Source organism: Podarcis cretensis (genome assembly GCF_951804945.1).
Source record: "Podarcis cretensis genome assembly, chromosome: 2".
NCBI classification, from domain to species: domain Eukaryota; kingdom Metazoa; phylum Chordata; class Lepidosauria; order Squamata; family Lacertidae; genus Podarcis; species Podarcis cretensis.
The window spans coordinates 34857703-34877301 of NC_137171.1; the positions used below are offsets into that span (position 1 = coordinate 34857703).

The 19599-nt window shown below is 49.6% G+C and overlaps 1 protein-coding gene across 5 annotated transcripts in view; it reads right to left on the reverse strand.

Annotated features, from left to right (window-relative positions):
• Positions 1 to 206: 206 nt before the first annotated feature.
• CASKIN2 (CASK interacting protein 2) overlaps positions 207 to 19599 on the reverse strand; it is a 102364-nt gene continuing 82971 nt past the window's right edge. For all 5 annotated transcript variants that reach the window (XM_079965895.1, XM_079965894.1, XM_079965893.1 and 2 more), the window contains 9 exons: positions 18354 to 18475; positions 17095 to 17158; positions 14921 to 15015; positions 13318 to 13428; positions 12980 to 13081; positions 10496 to 10634; positions 5857 to 8022; positions 3923 to 4253; positions 207 to 2867 (listed from right to left, as the gene is read on the reverse strand). In XM_079965895.1, coding sequence (XP_079822021.1) covers positions 2771 to 2867; positions 3923 to 4253; positions 5857 to 8022; positions 10496 to 10634; positions 12980 to 13081; positions 13318 to 13428; positions 14921 to 15015; positions 17095 to 17158; positions 18354 to 18475 — 3227 coding nt within the window. In that variant the 3' untranslated portion in view covers positions 207 to 2770. The remainder of the gene's footprint in view (positions 2868 to 3922; positions 4254 to 5856; positions 8023 to 10495; positions 10635 to 12979; positions 13082 to 13317; positions 13429 to 14920; positions 15016 to 17094; positions 17159 to 18353; positions 18476 to 19599) is intronic.

Below are 19599 nucleotides of genomic sequence, written 5' to 3' on the forward strand. Positions count from 1 at the left end.
TATTTGAAGCGGCACACATCAAGTTTTGCACACTTAAGGCATGCTCATATTTTTGAACTTAGGTAGCCACACTGGAGTACAAAATATTCATTGAGTATTGATATTTAGTGGTGTCCGAAATGACTTCTTTTTCCTGAGGATGTGACAGCTCTACTTGATACACAATGCATCTGACTGATCGAAAAGAGGAGACTCAGCAAGCCAAGTACATCTGTCAAAAGGGAAAACGATTCCCAGTGTTTAATACCATAAAGTTGCTGTTTATGTTAGTTTAAAACAAGAATTCATGATTAACACAAACAGACTAGATGATTTAAAAACTGTCTGGCTGGTGTTTTGCCTGGACTAATTTCCCTAGGCCAGCTCCTGCTACATAGAGCAGGTGGGGGCCAAGGCTGGTTAGACACAACTGCATCCATACATAATTTACACAGCATACAATATATTTAAAATAAAGAACTAGCTCTTAAAAAATAAGCATTTTGGACAAAAAGGGAAGGGGGAATGATTTTTTTCTCATTAGTGATCACAAAGAACAGCATTTTACTGCCCCCTAGTGGCTCAGACAGTAATGTGGTTCCACCCCCAACTCTAAAATACAACAGCACTCTGGTTAGTAAATATACAACAAATCCACATTTAAAAAATATATACATTTCTTTTAAAAAATTACAGTTTTATCAACAGTTGGGGGAAAGGATGCATCCCAAATCAACTACTGTGAAATCCAAACCTCTTTTCAAAAAGGCTTAATGAACCTTTTTATAAAGTGCCACTGGTTGCAGCAATTCTTTAAAAAAATATTTTTAGCACTAGTCATCAACCAGAGGATGACTAATCCACTTGACACTATGGATAAAAAGAGAGTCCAAAAAAATAAAGAGAAACTACATCTATGGCCAAGACACATTAATAGGCTCCATTGTAGCCTCTCGCTTTTTTCCCTTCACCATTTGGATTTCACTTCCTTGCAAGTGGCTCAATGCTTGCCACTTCATGATTCACTACTAAGAAATCAAAAGCAATGCACACCCTGGCTCCTCCAGCAGAGCCCTTTCCCCCCGTGATGCCCAGAGGATCTGCTGCCTTAACTTTAAAACTGCTGACTTGCCCGGTCTGCCTCAATACTTGGTAAAACTGGCAGAAGTTTTAAGTCTGTGATATACATGGTCATCTTCATTTTAGACTTAAAATAAAACCCTCCGGGGAAGCTGCCTTCTACAGGGCCTGACCCCTTGGTCCATCTAGCTCAGTGGCTCTCCAAGGTTTCAGACAGGAGTTTTTGCCAGCCTTACCTGGAAATGCTGGAGATCAGACCTTTCTGCATGTGCTGTACTGCTCAGCTACAGCCTCTCTGCCATAGCAGTCATTGACAAGTTCTAATCTGCCTGCAGCATGTAAGCAGCAATTATTACACTTTTCTTTTCCCTTCTCTTCCTTCTGTAGGCTGCCTGATTGGCACCCCCTTGGGCATATTTGCAGAGGTGCTACGTAAGAGCCCCCTCATCAGAGTGGAACTGTCCCTAGGGAGGAAGGAAGCAGCATGCCGTGGGGTTGCAATTGGGCCCTTTGTCTGCTGCACTCAGTTGTTGGTAGGGATGGGCTCACTTTGGACAGGGAGATGAGTTTACAAGGAATGGTCTTTGGAAAGGCAGTTTCATCTTATAGCCCGAATGCTGTCTGCTTTAATTTCTATTTTAAGAATAGATCTACGTGCTTCGTTCCCTGCTGGAAAAAGGATAGGGAAGAGTATTTGCAACTAGGAAAAGTCACTTTTTATGCTACAATGGAGAGCATGTTCAGGATCCCTTGTATTATTTTTGCCACTGGAGGGTGCCATGCACTGTAAGCCACCAATCGACGTTTTCCTCCCAGATTCTACTGAAAGAAAAAAAAATGGAAGACTATTTTCTCTCTCCACCAACCCACCCGGCCCATGCGATGAATGAGACCCGAGGTATTTGGGAAAGAAGGTCAAGTAGTTTTCAGTTCCCCTGAAAAGTGTGTTGCCCTTGAGCTTATTTAACTTTTCTGGGAGCCACAGGCTGTGCCAGCTGCTTTTGGAGGTTGAGGCAAAGATGGGGCAACGTGCGGGATTTAAATCCACTCGGATTACACGGTCCTTCCTCTGCTGACAACGTTGGGGAAAGCAGCAAGGCCCTGTCTTGCTCTGGAAGTTGGCAGGCTTACCAATCCTGTTCCCTTTTGTCGACTTGGCCGCATTGAGCACTCGGCCCCTTTGCGGATTTCACTGCCCTAGGGAAGCTGACACATTGTTGGCATCGTTTGAAATGACAAGACACAGGAGTAGGGAATGGGCTGCTCTTTGCAAGAAGTGTAGATGTCTGTGGTATTACGTGGGAAGGAGGCCAGGGTCCAAGGGAAGCTCTCAGTAGCCTCCAGCATTGGTCTGCCTCCCTTGTGGTTCAACGTTGCAGGCATTCAATCAGCCCTTCTTTGTAGCTTCAGTGCTGATGTGGGTGGTCACTGTTTAGAGGCCTGGCAAGCATCTGGTGCCCTCTGATGGAAACACCAAGTTGATGTGTGTTCACGCGCTCTTGCCCCAAGATATTTGTCCAAGAAATGGTCTTGGAGTGCAGTTGCCTCAGGCTGGAAGTTAGCACTCACAAGAAATCAGGAAAAGATGGTAAAGTGCCTGGAAGGAGAGGCCGATGAGTAGTCATGGGATTTCTCCCCAAGCTGTCCACGTCTCATAAATGGTAGGGTAGAAGGATGAACCTGCATCATCATCAGAGAAGGAAGCCCGTCCTCAGTCCAACATGGCATCCAGCTGCTCTGCAAGGTCATCAAACATGTTGCTGATGTCTTCGAGGATGTTCTTGGCCGAGTGTGCTGTCCCATAGTTGCTGGGGGGACAAAGACAGGAGAATTGGTTCATTTTGGGTGCAAGGTTTCAGGCAAGAACTGACACCTCCTCCCTCACCAGATCTGAAGTCTTCTTCCAAGCCCTCTCTTTGCTTGGAGGGCCATTTCCTGCACACTCTAAGCAGTCCCATCTCCCCCCCCCCCTTCCCTGCCACCCAAATGGCTTGCTAATGCCTGCCTGTCTCTTGGTAAAGGCCAGGAAGCAGGAACATAATCCATCCCATTCTGAGACAGCTGTTTCCTGGTGCAATACAAGGTGCAGTGGTACCTCTGGATATGCACACCTCTGGTTGCGTATCCTTCGGGTTATGCACACGGCAAACCCAGAAGTATTTTTTCTGGGTTTTGCCATGCATGCATGCATGCGCAGAAGCGCTCTACCAAGCTGCGCACGTGCGCAGAACAGGCACCTCCGGTTGCGAATTCCTCGGGATCTGACTGGAGCTCCGGAACGGACCCTGTGCGCAACCGGAAGTACCACTGTACTGGTTACTATTTTTAAAGGCTTTCACCCACCCTCACCCCCCAGCACCATTCCCCATATAAGCCCAATTGCCGCCTATATTCTTCCTGTTTTATATGCCCCCAGCACCTGAAGTGAGGACCCCTATGACAAGGGAAACTGCAGTTTCTCCAAGGCTGCAGAATAGCTGCCTGAAGAAGTTCAGGGCAAAACTTTTGTCTCTCTCTGGAAAAATGACACCCTCCAGATGGGAGAGGTCATTGTGGCCCAGTGTTGCGCCTGAGCTCATTTCATTTCACTGCTGTTTGGGTGGGAGAGTTGGTGGAGCTTTAGAGGAATGGCAACACCCATTTGCATATGCAAGTCTTCACCCAGCTAGGGCAATATGTATGGAAGTCTGCTTGCACATGGTCCCTAGCTGGACCAAGGCAGATGTATCTGAAATATGCATGTGCCTTCTTCATAAAGAAGAGGGGCCTTTGTATTCTGCACTTTGGACAAAGACCCTGAAGGATGCTCTGTTCAGGACAGGCACCCTGCCTGCCCTCTCTTCACATCCAAGCAACGCCTCACCTGTCTGCCTCCTCTGCGTTGATTTTCTTTTCTGCCGCTTCAAGCGTGGATGCCAAGGATGAGTTGGTTTGTTCCAGCCTTTGCTGAGCGTGGATCATGTCCGGAGATGCACTCAAAGGCCTCATGGCGAGGGGCACCCCGAAACTCAAGGCGGGTTTACTGCCCAGCCCCAGTTTCATGGGGTAGGGACCCATCCCTTCTGAAACCATCTCTGTGGCTGCCCAGGGAGCGACGGTGTTGCGGGAGTTCTGCAGGACTTGTTGGTAGATGGTTTTTGGCCCCGAAAACACCAGCTTGGTAGAAGCAATGGATGTGTGCTTGGCAGGGACATCTGAGGGGGGTAAAAAAAACTTATGTTGGGTATTCTGAAACCTGACCCATGCAGTTTAAGGAAACACAGCCTCGCTCAACCACCCTGCTGGATTAGCAACAGCAGGCATTCCTGCCATTAGCACCTCGTGCTCTTCTACACTCTCCCAGTAAGTGTAAGCTGGAGTACTTCTACCCTAGCCCTTGCTTCTGGATTTGCCATGCTTTATTCATTTGTGTTTCAAAGAGCAGCCAGATGACATAATTCCAAAACTGTAGCCTTTCCATGTTTTCTGCACTCCCCGTGTCCCCGCCCCCAAGACTTGATTTGTAGCAATATTTAATACTGAAATGCAATTTTATAATGAAAGACAAAGTGGTATTAAGGCTTGTGACTTTGGTTTAAACTCCATTTGCAGGGTCCAGTCCTTCAGTTACTTCCTATTGACCAGCAAGGGGGGGGGTGCAGGGATCAGTGACTTTATTCCTTTGAATAGCCCTGTATCAGTTCCTTTTCCTGCAGGGGAGGGCTGATTTCTGTTCCCCTCCCCCTCTTGGTAGTGAAACATCTCTACAGTTTTTTAAAGAGCAGAAATCAGCAATTAAAGATGTCCTGTGTAAATAAACAGACACAGAGCAATTCAGAAAGAAACTACTCAAAGAGAAATGATTCTGTAAACCTCCAGCCAGGATCAATGAGAAGGGGGGGGGGGGTGGATGCTAAACCTTCAAATTATGAACTTTTATTTGAAATATCCAGGCACCTTCTGCTGAATGGAGTAAAGATTATGGAAGGATCTTGGCCACAGGGAAGGACATTGCTAATTAATATTGTGCTACATAAAATTTTACATGCGATTTCTGTTTCAATTCCACATCAAAATAACTAACTAAAAATGCATGCTTAAGCATCGCTACCATCACTACACAGTAGGCAGTCCCCTATCCGCTATGGAACCAAGTTGCTCCATCTCTTCAAGTGAGACTAAAGCAGTCTTGAAAATGGTGGGTTACAGCCCTCTCTGCTTCCTCACCCCCTCCCACCATTTCCTCCCAGCCCAGAGCTCTCTCCACAGCCTCCAGTGCCCTTTCCCCTACCAGAAGCAGCAACGGGGTGCTATTCCAGTTCTCTCCCAGCTGTGATGGCCCTGAAGAGCAGCTGGAACAGCACTGTATTGCTACTACAGTGGTACCTCGGGTTAAAAACTTAATTCGTTCCAGAGGTCCGTTCTTAACCTGAAACTGTTCTTAACCTGGAGCACCACTTTAGCTAATGGGGCCTCCCGCTGCCGCAGCGCAATTTCTGTTCTCATCCTGAGGTAAAGTTCTTAACCCAAGGTACTATTTCTTGGTTAGCGGAGTCTGTAACCTGAAGTGTCTGTAACCTGAAGTGTCTGTAACCTGAAGCGTCTGTAACCCGAGGTACCACTGTAACCCCAAACTCCAAGCCCATTCCCCGCCCTGAGAAAGGATAATGGCACTGCTAGCACATCTGCACCTCCTTCCTTTAAAGGGGGAGAGAGATACCACCATGTAGAAAATCTTTCTGGTTCCAGGAAAGGGCAGCGTACCAGTAAGCCACGGAGGCCAGATTTTGCCCAGCTGCCGCTCTGAACGTTGCCTACCTGCCGCATTGGCTGCCGTCCTCAGATGGACTGCTCCTCCGTTCCTGTCGACCTGCAGTGGGATCGGGCTGTTTGGTTTCAGAGAGACGGGCGGCTTCTTGATCCCCCTTTCCAGAGACAGGATGCTCTTCTCTATCTCTGCGATCTGCAGCTCCATGCTGTCGTCGTCAAAAGCGTCTCCCGCTGGCTGTGGCTCCGCCGGGTGGAGCGAGGGTCCGCTGATGCTGACGGTCTGAGCCTGGGCGTACTGTGGAGTCGAGGATGATGAACTGGGCGCAGCCACCCCAAACGCTTTCAGCACGTTCTGGAGGGGCTCTCTCTCCCTGCACCGGGGCCGCCTCTTGACCGTGTCGGACTCCGTGAGATTGAATTCCAACACCGCGGGGCCCTCTTTCGCCGGGGTCTCTTCTTGCTCTTCCCCATAAGGCTGAGCCGAGGCAGAGTCGGACTCTGGCACAGCGACGTCTGCCTTGAGCTGCCCAGTGGGCTTCGGCCGCTGCTTGATGGTCAAGTTGCCTTCTTCCGCAAAGGGAATACACTCGCTGGAGCTGTTCTGAGATGAGCAGGGGGACTTGGCACAGCCCTCGGTCTCTGCTGTTGCTTCTTCCTCCGTGTCGGACCGGGTGTCCTCATGGCCGTGCTGCAGAGCTTCCGTCATGGTGACCGCGGGTTCGCTAAACGTCCGTCTCTTTCGGGGGACGTTGCCTTCAAAAGCCTGGCTTTGGCCACTGGCGGCTTCCGCGCTGCTGGGGTCTGCTCGGGCTGAATTGTGCAGGCCCGTTTTGCTGGCCGACTCCTGACTGGGACCGGTGGGTTTGGGGGACTTGAGAGGCTTGGCCAGGCTCCCATCAGCCACAGGCCCATTGAGCACGGTTGCAGCATTTCTCAGAGAGCAGCCCCTGTCACGAGGGCCATCTCCTCCGTCCTGGGAGAGGAAGGGTCCCTTTTGTGTCTCTTGGCCCTGTTCGTACTCTACACCAACTTGCGCGTTGGAGACTGAGCTGAGGCGCTTGGGGGGCGGGGGCGGGGGGCCCTTCCTCCTGGCGCGGATGGCAAAGGACTGGCTGCGCGAGACCTTGGCGGCCGATGATGGCTGTGTCCGTGGCACCTGGCTGCGCCCCGGCCGCCTGGTCAGGGTAGCGTATGAGCCCACGGAGCTGGTGGGAGGCTCCTCTTCCTCAGCCTCCCCATCGGACAATGCGTAGCGGTTCAAGCTGTGCGAGCGCTTCTTGTGCTTGAAGCCCTCGGCGTTCTGCTGCTCCGCCCCGGGCTTGGGGGGCACGTGTGGCGGCTCTGTGGGGCCACAGTGGGAATGGAGGTAGGAGAAAGCTTTCTGGGCTGTCGACTGCAGGATGGTCCTCTGGGCAGAGAAGGGAGCGGGGGCCTTGGCCTGCTCAGGCACGGACGGCGAAGGAGGCGGCGGAGGGGACTTCAAGGACACGTGGGGGTACATGAAGACATATGGGGCGGTCCCCTTGCTGGCCGCATGGGGCGATGCACAAGGGGACGTGGCTGGTAATGTCTCAGGAGGCTCTGTGTGGGGAAGGAAATCCCCCTTCAGAGCGCTTGGTCTCTGGTACTGGTCCATCCCCTCAGGCAGATTTCTCTCCCTCAGAGGGCTTCCCACACAACCGCTGGAATAGCTGTTGATTCCCTCAGGGCTGCTGAGCTGCGGAACAAATTTCCCATAGTTCTCTGGGTTGGGCCGACTCTGCGGGGCAGCGGAGTTTTCCGTGAGGCGGGGCTGGGTAGAAGAGTGTCCACCGCTGCTGCCGCTGCTGCTCTCGCCACTTCCCAAGCTCTCCTGCGAACGGCTCGAGCTGGTGCTGTGGGACAGCATGTTCTCTTGGGAGTGCCCTGACCCCCTGGACCGCACCCCGATGCTCTCTTGGCTCTGCGACATGCCCTGGGCGCTCTTGATGGTCAGCGTCTCCTGGCAGCTGTTGGACATGGCCGTCTGGAGCTCGTAGCTCAGTTCGCTGTCCTGGAAAGTGGTCATCTTGGGCGTGTGGGGAGAGTGGCACTCCCCGTTCTCGACAGACTCGATGGTAACGATGTCCAAGGCACCGGGGATCTTGCGCCTGAGGGTGCTGGTGTCGGCCTGGCTCAGGCTCTTGCGGAGGTCGGTCAGCTTCTTGACAGCCAGCATGAGCTTCTTCTGGTGGCCTGCAGGTGGCACAAAACGAGCAGAAACTAAGCTTGGGGATTGTGGGAGGCAAACGCTTCTACTGGAAGACTCCAAGCACAAGCAAGGGGAAGCTCAAAATCCTGTCTCATCCTCTCAGGCCAGTGCTTTGGAGGCAGAACCTTTATCAGTACAGACATTCACGTATAATGTAGACTAAAAGAATCAGGCCCTGCCTGGACATAAAACGGGACCAGCAGGAGGCTCAGCCCCATGCCAAGTGTGGTGAAGAAGTTAGGGTGTCAGACTAGGAATAGAGAGACCCGGGTTCAAAACCCTACTTGTCCAAGAAGCCCAGCTGCACCTACTTCACAAGGATAAAATAGGGAGTGCAGCTGTTAATATTATTATGAAGCTAACACATTGTTTCCTAAACTTGCTCCTCTAGCTGTTTTTGGACTACAATTCCCATCATCCCTGACTACTGGTCCTGCTAGCTAGGGATGAGGGCAGTTGTAGTCCCCAAACAGCTGGAGACCCAAGCTTGGGAAACCCAGCCTAATGATAAAGATATCTGAAATTCTACAACCACAACAAATGGCACAGGTGGCAGTTGTGCTAACTCAGCCTTGCTTTAAAGTCTGGCTTCAGCCTTGCTGAAGTATTTTTTTAAAGAAAGACACTTCCCCGTGAAGCATACCATGCTGTGAGGGATAACAGGCTCTTCTTTGTCACGGACCCCAGTCCCTCACTTCTGAGGCCTTCCTTTCCCCATGTCCATAAAAGGAACCGGCTGGCAAAGAGGTCACTTTCTACACCTGCATAGTAAGATCTCTTTCCTCTACCCTTTGGGGGTTTTCTTGGGCTGAGGGGAGAGTGTATAAGGATGTAAAGTGATCTTTTGTTACCACAGAATTCTAGACAAGGCAATGAGAGGGAAGAAGGGGAAAGAGTAAAGACAGGGCAAGCTGGGGAGGGAGGGAGGGAAGGAAGGAAGGTAGGAGTGGGCCATGGGAAGAAGACACTTGGCTGCCCCAAGTAGGCCTTAGGAGCAGCCGCCTGTTGTGTGCCCTCGATAACTTCTACGTGTGGCTGGTCGGGAATGGAGCCAGCGGGCATATTTTGGCGACACTTACGAACGGGGCTTGTCTTCCCCTCTGCCAAAACAGGCATCCAATTACCCTGGGAATTTGATTCACAGCCAAATACCTCACTAATTATTGCCTCCCAATAAGGGGGCATGGCTCCCCCTCCCCTTTTCTCCCCCTCTTTGTCAGAGCGGCCTTTTGGCAGTGAGCCAGTCTAAACTGGATGGCGAGGCCCTAACATGGGAACAAGTTCTTCCTCGTCAAATCAGGCCATGAAAGAAGGTGGGAAGGAAAACACACAGTGGCGGGGGCAGGGGGGGAGTGCCTCCTATTCAGCGGGGGACCCTGAACCCCGAGGTTTTTGGGGAAGGGCGGGAAGGACTGGGCTAAAAGCGACACCCTCCAGAATGCTTCCCTCATGAAACAGGGGGAAACGGACAGTCTCCTTACCCCAGGTCAAAACCCAATGCTGCGTTCTGAGCAAGGGGAGGGGAACACTGCTGTCTTTGTGGGAGGAAACATAACAGATGGGTAGCCTCTATTTGAAATAAATAAATCACTGTTTCTAAGGGTGAGCAATCACCTAAGAATGCTAGTCAGCACACATGCGCCTGGGAAACAAACCAACAATGAGCATATTCTGGGTTAAATACCTTCTTATGTGCAGGTTCAAATGGCCCTTGTTTGTGTGTGGGAGAGTGGTATGTGTGTGATGTTTCTGTATTTCCCAGTCAGTGAAGTCAAACTGAGAGGGATCTGCTTTCCACCACCTCACCTGACTGGGAGAGGTTTGTGAAGGTTGTGCATGCTGCACAGCTGCCCAATAACAGGGGGAAGGATTCCCCTTAAGAGTAGGAAATGTCCAACAGCACCAAGCCAGTGCATGGCCAAACCACGGTTTCCCATGTTCCAGGAACAAGGGCAGGGTTTAAAGAAAGGGCAAGTGCCTTCTCATTCCACATTTCATTATGGTAAATTTGGTCTACAGTTCTCACCAGCCACAGTAAAAAACATCTGGAAGGTGCCTGGTTTGTGAAGGCTCCCTCAAACAGAGTTTCCCAAACTTGAGTCTCCGGCTGTTTTTTGGACTACAACTCCCATCATCGCTAGCGAGGACTAGTGGGCCAGGGATGATGGGAACTGTAGTCCATAAACAGCTGGAGACCCAAGTTTGGGAAACTGTGCTCTATAGGGACATCTTGCGGTTAGTCAAACACCACGAGCAGGATCATTCATGGGTGCCTCCAGCCAATTTAAAGAGCCACCATAAATACAGCATCTTTGGATAGCTGAGCTTCTGCAGCACTGAGATGCAAGGGAGGCCACTGTATGGAGCTCCTTTCAGATGCAGTTCCCCACCACTCATGTTTATGTAGTGCAGGACTGAAACAAGCAGCCCTGTTGGTTTCCCCTCTTGTCTCCTCACCGAGCTTGTTGATGCCAATCTCCTGCAAGTCCTCCCAAGTCAGATCTGTCACAATGCTGATGGAGTCATAGCCGTTGCTCACCAGCTTCTTGTGGTACTGGGGTAGTCCAAGGGCACTCAGCCACTCCATTAGGTCATCCTAGAAGACAGCACAACCACGATGAGCTCTTATAACAAATCCCACGCTGCTTTCCACAGGAAGTTGCCTGAGCAAGTCTTTGGGAGCTTTATCAGTAAAGAGCATCCCACAGGCAGAAAGACGCAAGTTTCTAAATGCCATCAGCTCCACACATAGGCTTACAGCTGCCACCTAAAATATCTAGTGCTTATAAATGATGTCACAAGGATGAAATCTGGTAGTGGGGGAACGCTGTTGTCAGAGCTGCCTCCAGGTCCCAGCTCACAGAGGACCAACGCTAGGCTGTAGTTATGTACAAAAGTCTTTATTGAGATTCAGTTTCCATTTTAAAGCCGCAGCGTGCAGCTCTACGTCTCGACCTTAGACCGGCGAAGTCCCGTCTGAGTCTCCTCCCCTTCCACACCAGTTTAAGACCCTCGCCTTGCTCCACCTCTTCCTAAGTTCCTTTCTCCTCTGGGCCCTCCTGCCCGCTAGGGTCTCATCCTTCCTGGACTCCTCTGACGCTGACCCTGACGATTCTTGCCCCTCCTTCCGGCGGGCTTTAGGACCTGGTTCCCTATCCGGGCTACCTTCTGTGCCGCTCGCCTGTACCTTTGAACTTGGCGCGCGCGCCCAGCCTGCAACTTTCCTCTTGACCGTTAACTCGCTCTCCGATGGAGGCATGGTCAACCCTGACTCATCTTCTCTCGCTGGTGGTGCATATGTGGGCTCTGACACCTGGGACTCCTCCCCCCAACTGTGCTCTGGTGGGGAAGCTGCTCCTGATTTCCAACTGCTGCTCTGGGAGTCCCCGCTGGCCCCTTGCTTCTGGGGTGTCCCCCTTGGGTCGCCCCTTGCCCTGCCCATCGGCGCCCCCTTCTGTGAATCTTCCGATTCGCTGGAGAGGCTCATGGAATCTATCGGGCTGCTGTCATATTTTCCTACGCTGCCCTCGGATTGCTCCCCCTCGCTCTCCATCTCCTCTCCTCCCTGCGCTCCCGCTGAGTCCCTGACATCCGTGTATGGCACCCTGTGCTCCTTGGAGAAGGGTTAGGATAACATAAGTGACACAATTATTATTATTATTATCGTTATCATCATCAATACTTAAAGTGTCCCTGACAGAGAAGACTCAGAACCAGTGTTCGAAACTCCCATTGTTCTAGGCACATTTTGCGACAAGGAATTTATTTCATTAGCGCAAGCTGTTTTTGAGCTCTGGGTGCAGTACTGCGCCTAAGATTTCGGATTAAAACTGCAGAGTGGAAGGAAAGGAGGACCTTTTTCTGCCTCCCCACTTCCAGCTACTCCCTGGAGACTGGAGAAGAGACCCTCTTAAGAATATTAGGGGGATGGGCAGGAGAAGGACTAGACCGTGTGAAAAATGAACATAATTTTTTAGCTGCGGTTCATTCATTTTCAGCTTTGTATTCTTGTTACAAAAAAAGTGCACCTAGACATTCTGTTGTTGAGCCCATAAGCTAGGTTTAAGGTGCCATTTAGCTCCTGGCTTTCATATCTCAGTTTCTAACATTGTGACATTGAAAAGTTGCACCTTGTGACATTCAGAATGGACAAGGAAAGCCCAGGCAGTGACAATGGCTTAGATTCTAATTAAGGTTCTGCTGGTGGGAGTGCCTAATAGGCAGAGTTCTGCTCATGGTATGCTCCCACCAGCAGAATGGGGGGGCATTTTTTTGCCCGTTTCCTTTCCCCCCTGCAGCCCCTTGACAATTTGCTTTGGGTGCTTTGGGGACCTTCTTGAGCAGCGTTAGAGGCAGTGTAGGGAGAAAGGGGAGACTGGCTGCAAAAATCCAGCCAGAGAGGCGCAGTATAGTATAGTATAGTATAGTATAGTATAGTATAGTATAGTATAGTATAGTATAGTATAAAATAAAATAAAATAAAATAAAATAAATGCCACTTCTAATGCACTTCTGTTGCATTCCGGTTCTCTCCACAAACAGAAGAAACTCTTTCATTCACAGAAGACTAGTTAGCATCCAAACCTTTGTTGAGAAGGAGGGGAATAAATAGTAAATTATTATGCAGCATATTATTATTATTATTATTTTAAAATGTGCTCTGCAACCTCCCTCTGTAGAAGGTCACTGCTAGCTCCATTTCACAGACAGAAGTAGGGAAACGAAGACTTGGTCAATGCAACGTAAGAGGTTTGTGGCAGAGATGGTGCTTGAGTTCAGTCATGAAGAGTACGTTTTGCAGCCACGAGGTGGTTAGCTTAAGAACCCCATAACCCTCCGAGTAAACCTGCCCCTTTGCCCAGGTCTTCAGGGCTTTGGGTTGCACCCTGATTCTGATTGACTGGCAGGGATGTAGCTGACAGGGATGTGGTCGATACTCACAGGGATGTAATTTGGGAGCCATTCGGCAATGCTAAGCTGCCCAATCTCAGCGGATATTTTCTTCCTGTGGCCTGGCTTGGTCACCCCAATGGCTGTGAGGTCCTGGAAAGAAGAGTGGCACAGCTGCCTTCATTAATATCTAACAAGCAGGCATGTGTACTATGTGGTCTAGCACAGGATGCTTCATAAATCATGTGCAGCGCACGTTCTGCAATGGCACTCCTGGGAAGGTCTCACAAAACACCAGGCGGTTACGGTGCAGATGGGTGATGGCAGGGAAACCAAAACGTCTTCCTCCCTCCCTTTTGCTCAGCCCTTTCTGCTTCCCCATGCCTTACCTCCGGGGTCATGCGGCTGATGGTGGGCACATCGTAGCCCGCATTCAGGAAGTTGGCTGTGTAGCCCTCCAGCTGGAATTCACTCAGCCAATTGTAAATGGCTTCAGCATCCTGCAGAAGGGAGACAGAGAAGTCCCTTGTGTGGCAGTGGTGTGGACTGGGAGGGGCCAATGCACTCCTGCAATCACTTCACGGAGATCCATGATGGAGCACTTGCACTAGTGCATCCTGAATGTATCACATGCCCCTATGTCAATCTCAATCTCTAGCGCTCAGTCGAAAGGTACCCTGGCCATTTAACCTGGTCCCAATAAGGCAGGTATCGGAGAGCCAGCATGGTGTAGTAGTTAGAGTATCGAACTAGGACCTGGGAGACCAGGGTTTGAATCCCCCACTCAGCCATGAAGCTCGCTAGGTGACCTTGGGCCAGTCACTGCCTCTCAGCCTAACCTACCATATAGGGATTTTTAAAAAATAAAATAAGGCAGGTATCAATGGGTTTATGTTCTTTAATTGGGACTTGAGATTTGAAAGCTGGGAAACCCCCTGAAAAAATGGGGAAGAAACCCATCCCCTGAATTTTCCCAGGTTTTTCCCTGAGCCTTCACATCTCTGTTTAGGACCAATTCATCAATCCTGAACTTGCTGGCTCCACAGCAACCCACTGTGCTTTTCAGTTTTTTCCCCAATCCAATGCATATATTGTGGTAACCCCACATGGGACAGCATTCTACAGAGTCTTTGTGAGCACTGAAATAATAATGGAAAAAATAACACCACTTAATATTCAAATACTATAATTCTATGGTGTCAAAAGTGTTTCAGCCAGATAATACAGATTTCCTTGAGAATGGATAACTACCCCCCCCCCACACACACACACAAAAGCAAGAAAAATAATCCATAATTCATGCTTATAACAGTTTGGCAAGCCCAGCCAACAGCTTAAGTTTCCAGCTCATATCCGACTTCCTGCCTTCTGGATCTGCCGCTTACCCATAACTCCTCTTCTTTTCCTTTTTTTTGGTCCCATATTTTGCCACATTTTGTCCATAACCACTTCCCTGCCCATGGCTCTTTCAGCAGGATCTTGTGTGATCCACAGCATCAATCAAATGCACGGTTTTACCATTAACTGATTCAAGCAGGACTGCTTTGCTCAACAAGCTGAACTCAGCCCTTGAGCCACGTATTGTGACCAGCCAGAAGCTGACAACTCCCGGAACTTTCTAACTAGGACCTCTTTATTCCTTATGGAGGGAAAGGTTTTTCTATATATATAAAAATAAAAATCCAAATACCAAGCTTAAGGTGTTCTCTTGATAAAATTAACAGACATGGACAAATTCTTGCCCCCAAAGTCATTCTAAATGAGTTGTCCAAATAAAAATAAGACATATACAGGGGCCACAGAACAGCATAAGTGGGGCATGCTGTAATCCACTGAGTTATTTTAATGGAGAGTGTGTCTAACTCTAGGATGGACTGAGGCAAGGTTGTTTTACACCGATGCCATTCAAATTTGTTCCCTTTTACGGGGAGTAGCCTGATGCTAGAACCCATAGGTGTATATATAAAACATTAGTTAGATTGATTTCAGTACCTTCCCTTCCAGGAGCTGCTCTGGCCGTAGATATTGGTGGGAGAAGATCCTGTCGTTGGTGTTACAGTTGGAGAGGTTCTGGTGCCCCAGTGTTCCTGAAAGGAGCCAGAGCACGGTCAGAGCAGGCCCATGGAGCCTCGGACAGAATCAACGCAGGGCAAAATAACCCAGGGAAGCCTGTTCCTAGATACACAACACTCGCTTATTTCAGTGGGGCTTGTGTGGGTGCTGCAAAGCAGCCTCATCAAAATGACTGAATGTATGAAGGCAGCGGTGGCACTTCCGGCACTTGTGAACAGAGAGGAGCGTGGGGAAATGTTCAGTAGCGGCCCGAATCTTATAAGGCATCAAAGTCTGCACACGGGGAAAGCCTTATAAGTGCTTGCATTGTGGGAAGTGCTTCTTCCAGACCACCTCCCTCCTGAGGAACAGGATCAGCCACATAGGAGAGAAACCACACAAATGTTCTGACTGTCCCAGAAGCTTCAACCAGAAAGAGTCCGGGGTTTTTTTGGTGGGGTGGGTTGTTGCTGTTGGTTTTTTGTATCATTGTTTTAGATTCCGTTGTGATTTATGAGGAAATTGTTCAGTTTGGTTTTGTACTTTTTAATGATTCATTTATTGTTTATGACTACATTTGCTATGTTCCAGTTAATGTGTTTTTTCATGTTGTAAGCTGCCTTGAGCACGGTTTGAGCTATGGAAAGGAAGTATACAAATAAAATTATGTACAGTCGTACCTTGGTTCTCGAACATAATCCATTCCAGAAGTCCATTCGACTCCTGAAACCGTTCAAAAACTAAGGCGCGGCTTCCAATTGGCTGCAGGAGCTTCCTGCATTCAAGCGGAAGCCGTGTCAGACATTCAGCTTCCGAAAAACGTTCAAAAAGTGGCGTTTGGGAGCCAAAATGTACGAGTACCAAGGCGTTCGAGAACCAAGGTATGTATTCACAGCTGAACCACAGGTTAATCTGGACTATTTTAATTTTAGTATAATTTCTATCCCATACCATCTCAAGGACTAAAATGGATTATCTTACTTCATATGTGAACTATACAGAAACCAAACATCAGCCGCTACCTACTTAACGCTGCTGTTGGCTGTCAACTCAAACAGGAAGGTTGGGAAGGTTCCCCCAAAGATATTTGGGAAGGGCATTGCACAACTGAAGGGCAGTCACCAAGAACGCACCTGTCAGGGGCTCAGGAGCAGAGGCACAGGGAAGAGAGGAGATGGAGAGCGAAGGGGAAGAATCCGAGGGAAGCGTAGGAGAAGAGGACAGTGGACCGAGGGATTCCATGAGCCTCTCCAGCGAATCGGAAGATTCACAGAAGGGGGCGCCAGTGGCCAGGGGTAGGGGGTTCCCAAGGGGAACGCCCCAGGAGCAAGGGGGCAGCAGGGACTCCCAGAGCAGTAGTTGGAAATCAGGACCAGCTTCCCCACCAGAGCAGAGTGGGGGGGAAGAGTCCCAAGGATCGGGGCCAGTGCATTCCCCACCAGGGAGAGAAGATGAGGCAGGGCTGACCACGCCTCCATCAGAAAGTCGGACAACGGACGGGAGGTCAGATCCGGCCAGTATCCCGGAAGAGGGAAGCAGTGACCGAAGTAGTGTAACGGTTAGGAGAAAGGTCACTGGGTTGGCGCGAGAGGCAAGTTCAAATGTACAGGAGCGCGGGACAGCAGAGAATGAGGATTGGGAACCGGGTCCTAAAGCCCGCAGGAGGCAGGGGGAGGAGCTAAGCGACTCAGCGTCGGAAGAGTCCAGAAAGGGCAATGCCCCAGCGGGCAGGAGGACCCAGAGGAGGAGAGAGCAGCGGAAAAGGTGGAGCAGGGCTAGGATCTTAAACTGGTGTCAGAGGGGAGGAGACTCAGACGGGACTTCGCCGATCTAGGGTTTAAGATGTAGGGCTGCGCGCTGCGGCTTTGAAATGGAAATTGAACTTCAATAAAGACTTTTGTACATTACGACAGCCTAGCGTTGGTCCTCTGTGAGCTGGGACCTAGAGGCAGCTCTGACAGCACCTCTCACCACTCCCTTGCTTATTGACCCTGTCAGGCAGACAGCAAACCCCCTACAGACGTTCACCATTTTTAAAATCCCTCTGCTTTCTATTTACTGAGTTTGCAATGTCAGTTTCGATCTCCCACCAGCCCTTTCGTCTCTCCTCTTACCTATCACGGAATTCGTCTGGCCATTGTGAGAATGCTGAAGATCCTCACCAGTCGGTGAAAGTGGCTGCATAAAAAAGAAAAGAAGCCAAGACTCAGGTCAGAAATAAGACTGTACCAGAGAACCATTAAATGGGTGAACATTGTGACTTTTCTCTTCATGCTCAGTTTTTTCCATGCAGGGATTGTTTGCAGTTGTGGCTCAATCCTGACCAACTGAATGTGCCAAGGGTTATGTGATGCTCCTCTGTACTTTACTGTTTGGGCACATGAATTCCTGCTGCCCATATAGCCAAATTCTAGGCATGTAGGTCCCCCACAGGCTATTTCCACCCTTCCTGGTATCTGCAGCCAAAACCAGAATAGTTGATGTTTTAGTCTTTTCTCTATGAAGAAGCAAGGTTAATCTTGGGGAACCAAGTCATGTGCATGAATACCTATCATCTTCAAGATCTGGGCGAGAAAGTGGAGAAGCAGCAGGGAGGGTGGGAGAGTATATGACTTGAAAAACAAGATTAAGCGCATCCCTTGCACCCAACACAGCTCTTATCAAATACACAGCCCACTGTGACATAGAGAAGTCTGAAACTAGACTACATTACAATAAAAAAGTGGTTCCTTACACCTTTGCCTTTCCTTACACCTCTGCTTCCTTACACCTTTGCCTTTGACTGTATGAACAACCTCAGTCTACAGGCAACAGGAGATAGCAAAAACTGGGAATAATAATAATAATAATAATAATAATAATAATAATAATAATTTATTATTTATACCCCATCCATCTGACTGGGTCTCCCCAGCCACCCTGGGCGGCTTCCAACAAAGTATTAAAATACAGTGGTGCCCCGCAAGACGAATGCCTCGCAAGGCGAAAAACTTGCTAGACGAAAGAGTTTTCCGTCTTTTGAGGTGCTTCGCAAGACGAATTTCCCTATGGGCTTGCTTCGCAAGATGAAACGTCTTGCGAGTTCTTCCCCTTCCCCCCCCCTTTTTCTAAGCCGCTAATAGCCGCTAAGCCGCTAATAGCAGCTAATAGCCGCTAAGCCGCTAATAGCGCTAATCTGCTAATAGCCGTGCTTCGCAAATCGAAAAAACCGCAAGACAAAGAGACTCGCAGAACGGATTAATTTCGTCTTGCAAGGCACCACTGTACAGTGGTCTGTTAAACATTAAAAGCTTCCCTAAGACTGAGGCGTGGCAGCAGTAGGGTGAACAGCAGGTTTCATGCCTTGGTGCAGAGAAATTCATGCCCCTTTTACCTTGACATTCTCAATGAGGAGTCCAGTGATTTGCCCATTGGTGCCCTCAGTACTCTGACCGCTGCCAGCACTCCGGATGCTGCCAATGCTGCCCTCGCTGCCCACACTGTTCCTGTCACCTGCTGCTTGGGAAGAGAGGATAGATTTTGGCATGGGGGTAGTAAGGAGGGAGAAGAGCCCAGTTGGCCCTCAAGCACTAAGCAGGCAGGCAAAGCTAGGGGGCATCTGCTGGTCGGACTAGCACCCCATAACAGATTTCTCTGCGGGCTTTGCCACAGAGCACCCAAGCAGGCTTCCCTGGCTGCCAAGACAGGTCACTCGGTATCTGGTTGAGGCATTTCAGTCATGGGATGACTTTTCATTTCCTGTAGCAACATTCAGCTGTTATAATAAATAATAATAATAATAATAAATTTTTATTTATACCCCGCCCTTCCAGGTTCAAAAACCGGGCTCAGGGCGGCTAACAACAAATTTAAAACACTTAATTGTAAAAGCAGCTTAAAATAGAGTATAAAAACATGAATAACAATAAAAATCAAAAATCAATTTAGGGGAAATAAGCATTAGATAATCCCCAGGGCTAGCTGGCTGAATTGGTCCTACTTGGGCCAGTGAGGAGGCCAGGGGAGAATTAACTGTGGGGTCTCAGAGTGGGTGATCTTCATAAAAGGGGAGGGGGAGGGAAGAGAAGGGAAATAAAAGTTCAGGCTGAATTCAAACTAAAGGCCAGGCAGAATAGCTCTGTCTTACAGGCCCGACGAAAGCAGGTTAAATCCTGAAGGGCCCTAGTCTCATGGGACAGAGCATTCCACCAGGTCGGAGCCATCACTGAAAAGGCCCTGGCCCTGGTGGAGGAGGATCCCTTCTTCACAACCCCACTCCCCGCCACCCAATTCTGATGGGTGAGGTTGGGAAGCAACTTTTTAAAGAAGCATCTAGCAGCAGTGGTCCCTCTCATAGAAGACTGACGGGGGGGGGGGGGCGGGAGGGAAATGTGGCCTGCGAGGACACAGCTAGCAGTCAGGTTTGCATGCAATGATGGGGTGTATTGTTTGTGCAGCACGGAAGGTACCTCAACGGCAGATGTGCACATGAGCATGGAAAGAAGGTGTGATCAGTGGCAGGGATGTGCACACTGATGCGTTTATGCTTTGGGCGAGGCTGGACGCTTGCGGCTGGTAGGCCTCGATGAGCTTGAGGTGTATGCAGAAGGAAGGGGCTACCTGGATGAACTCATGTCCTT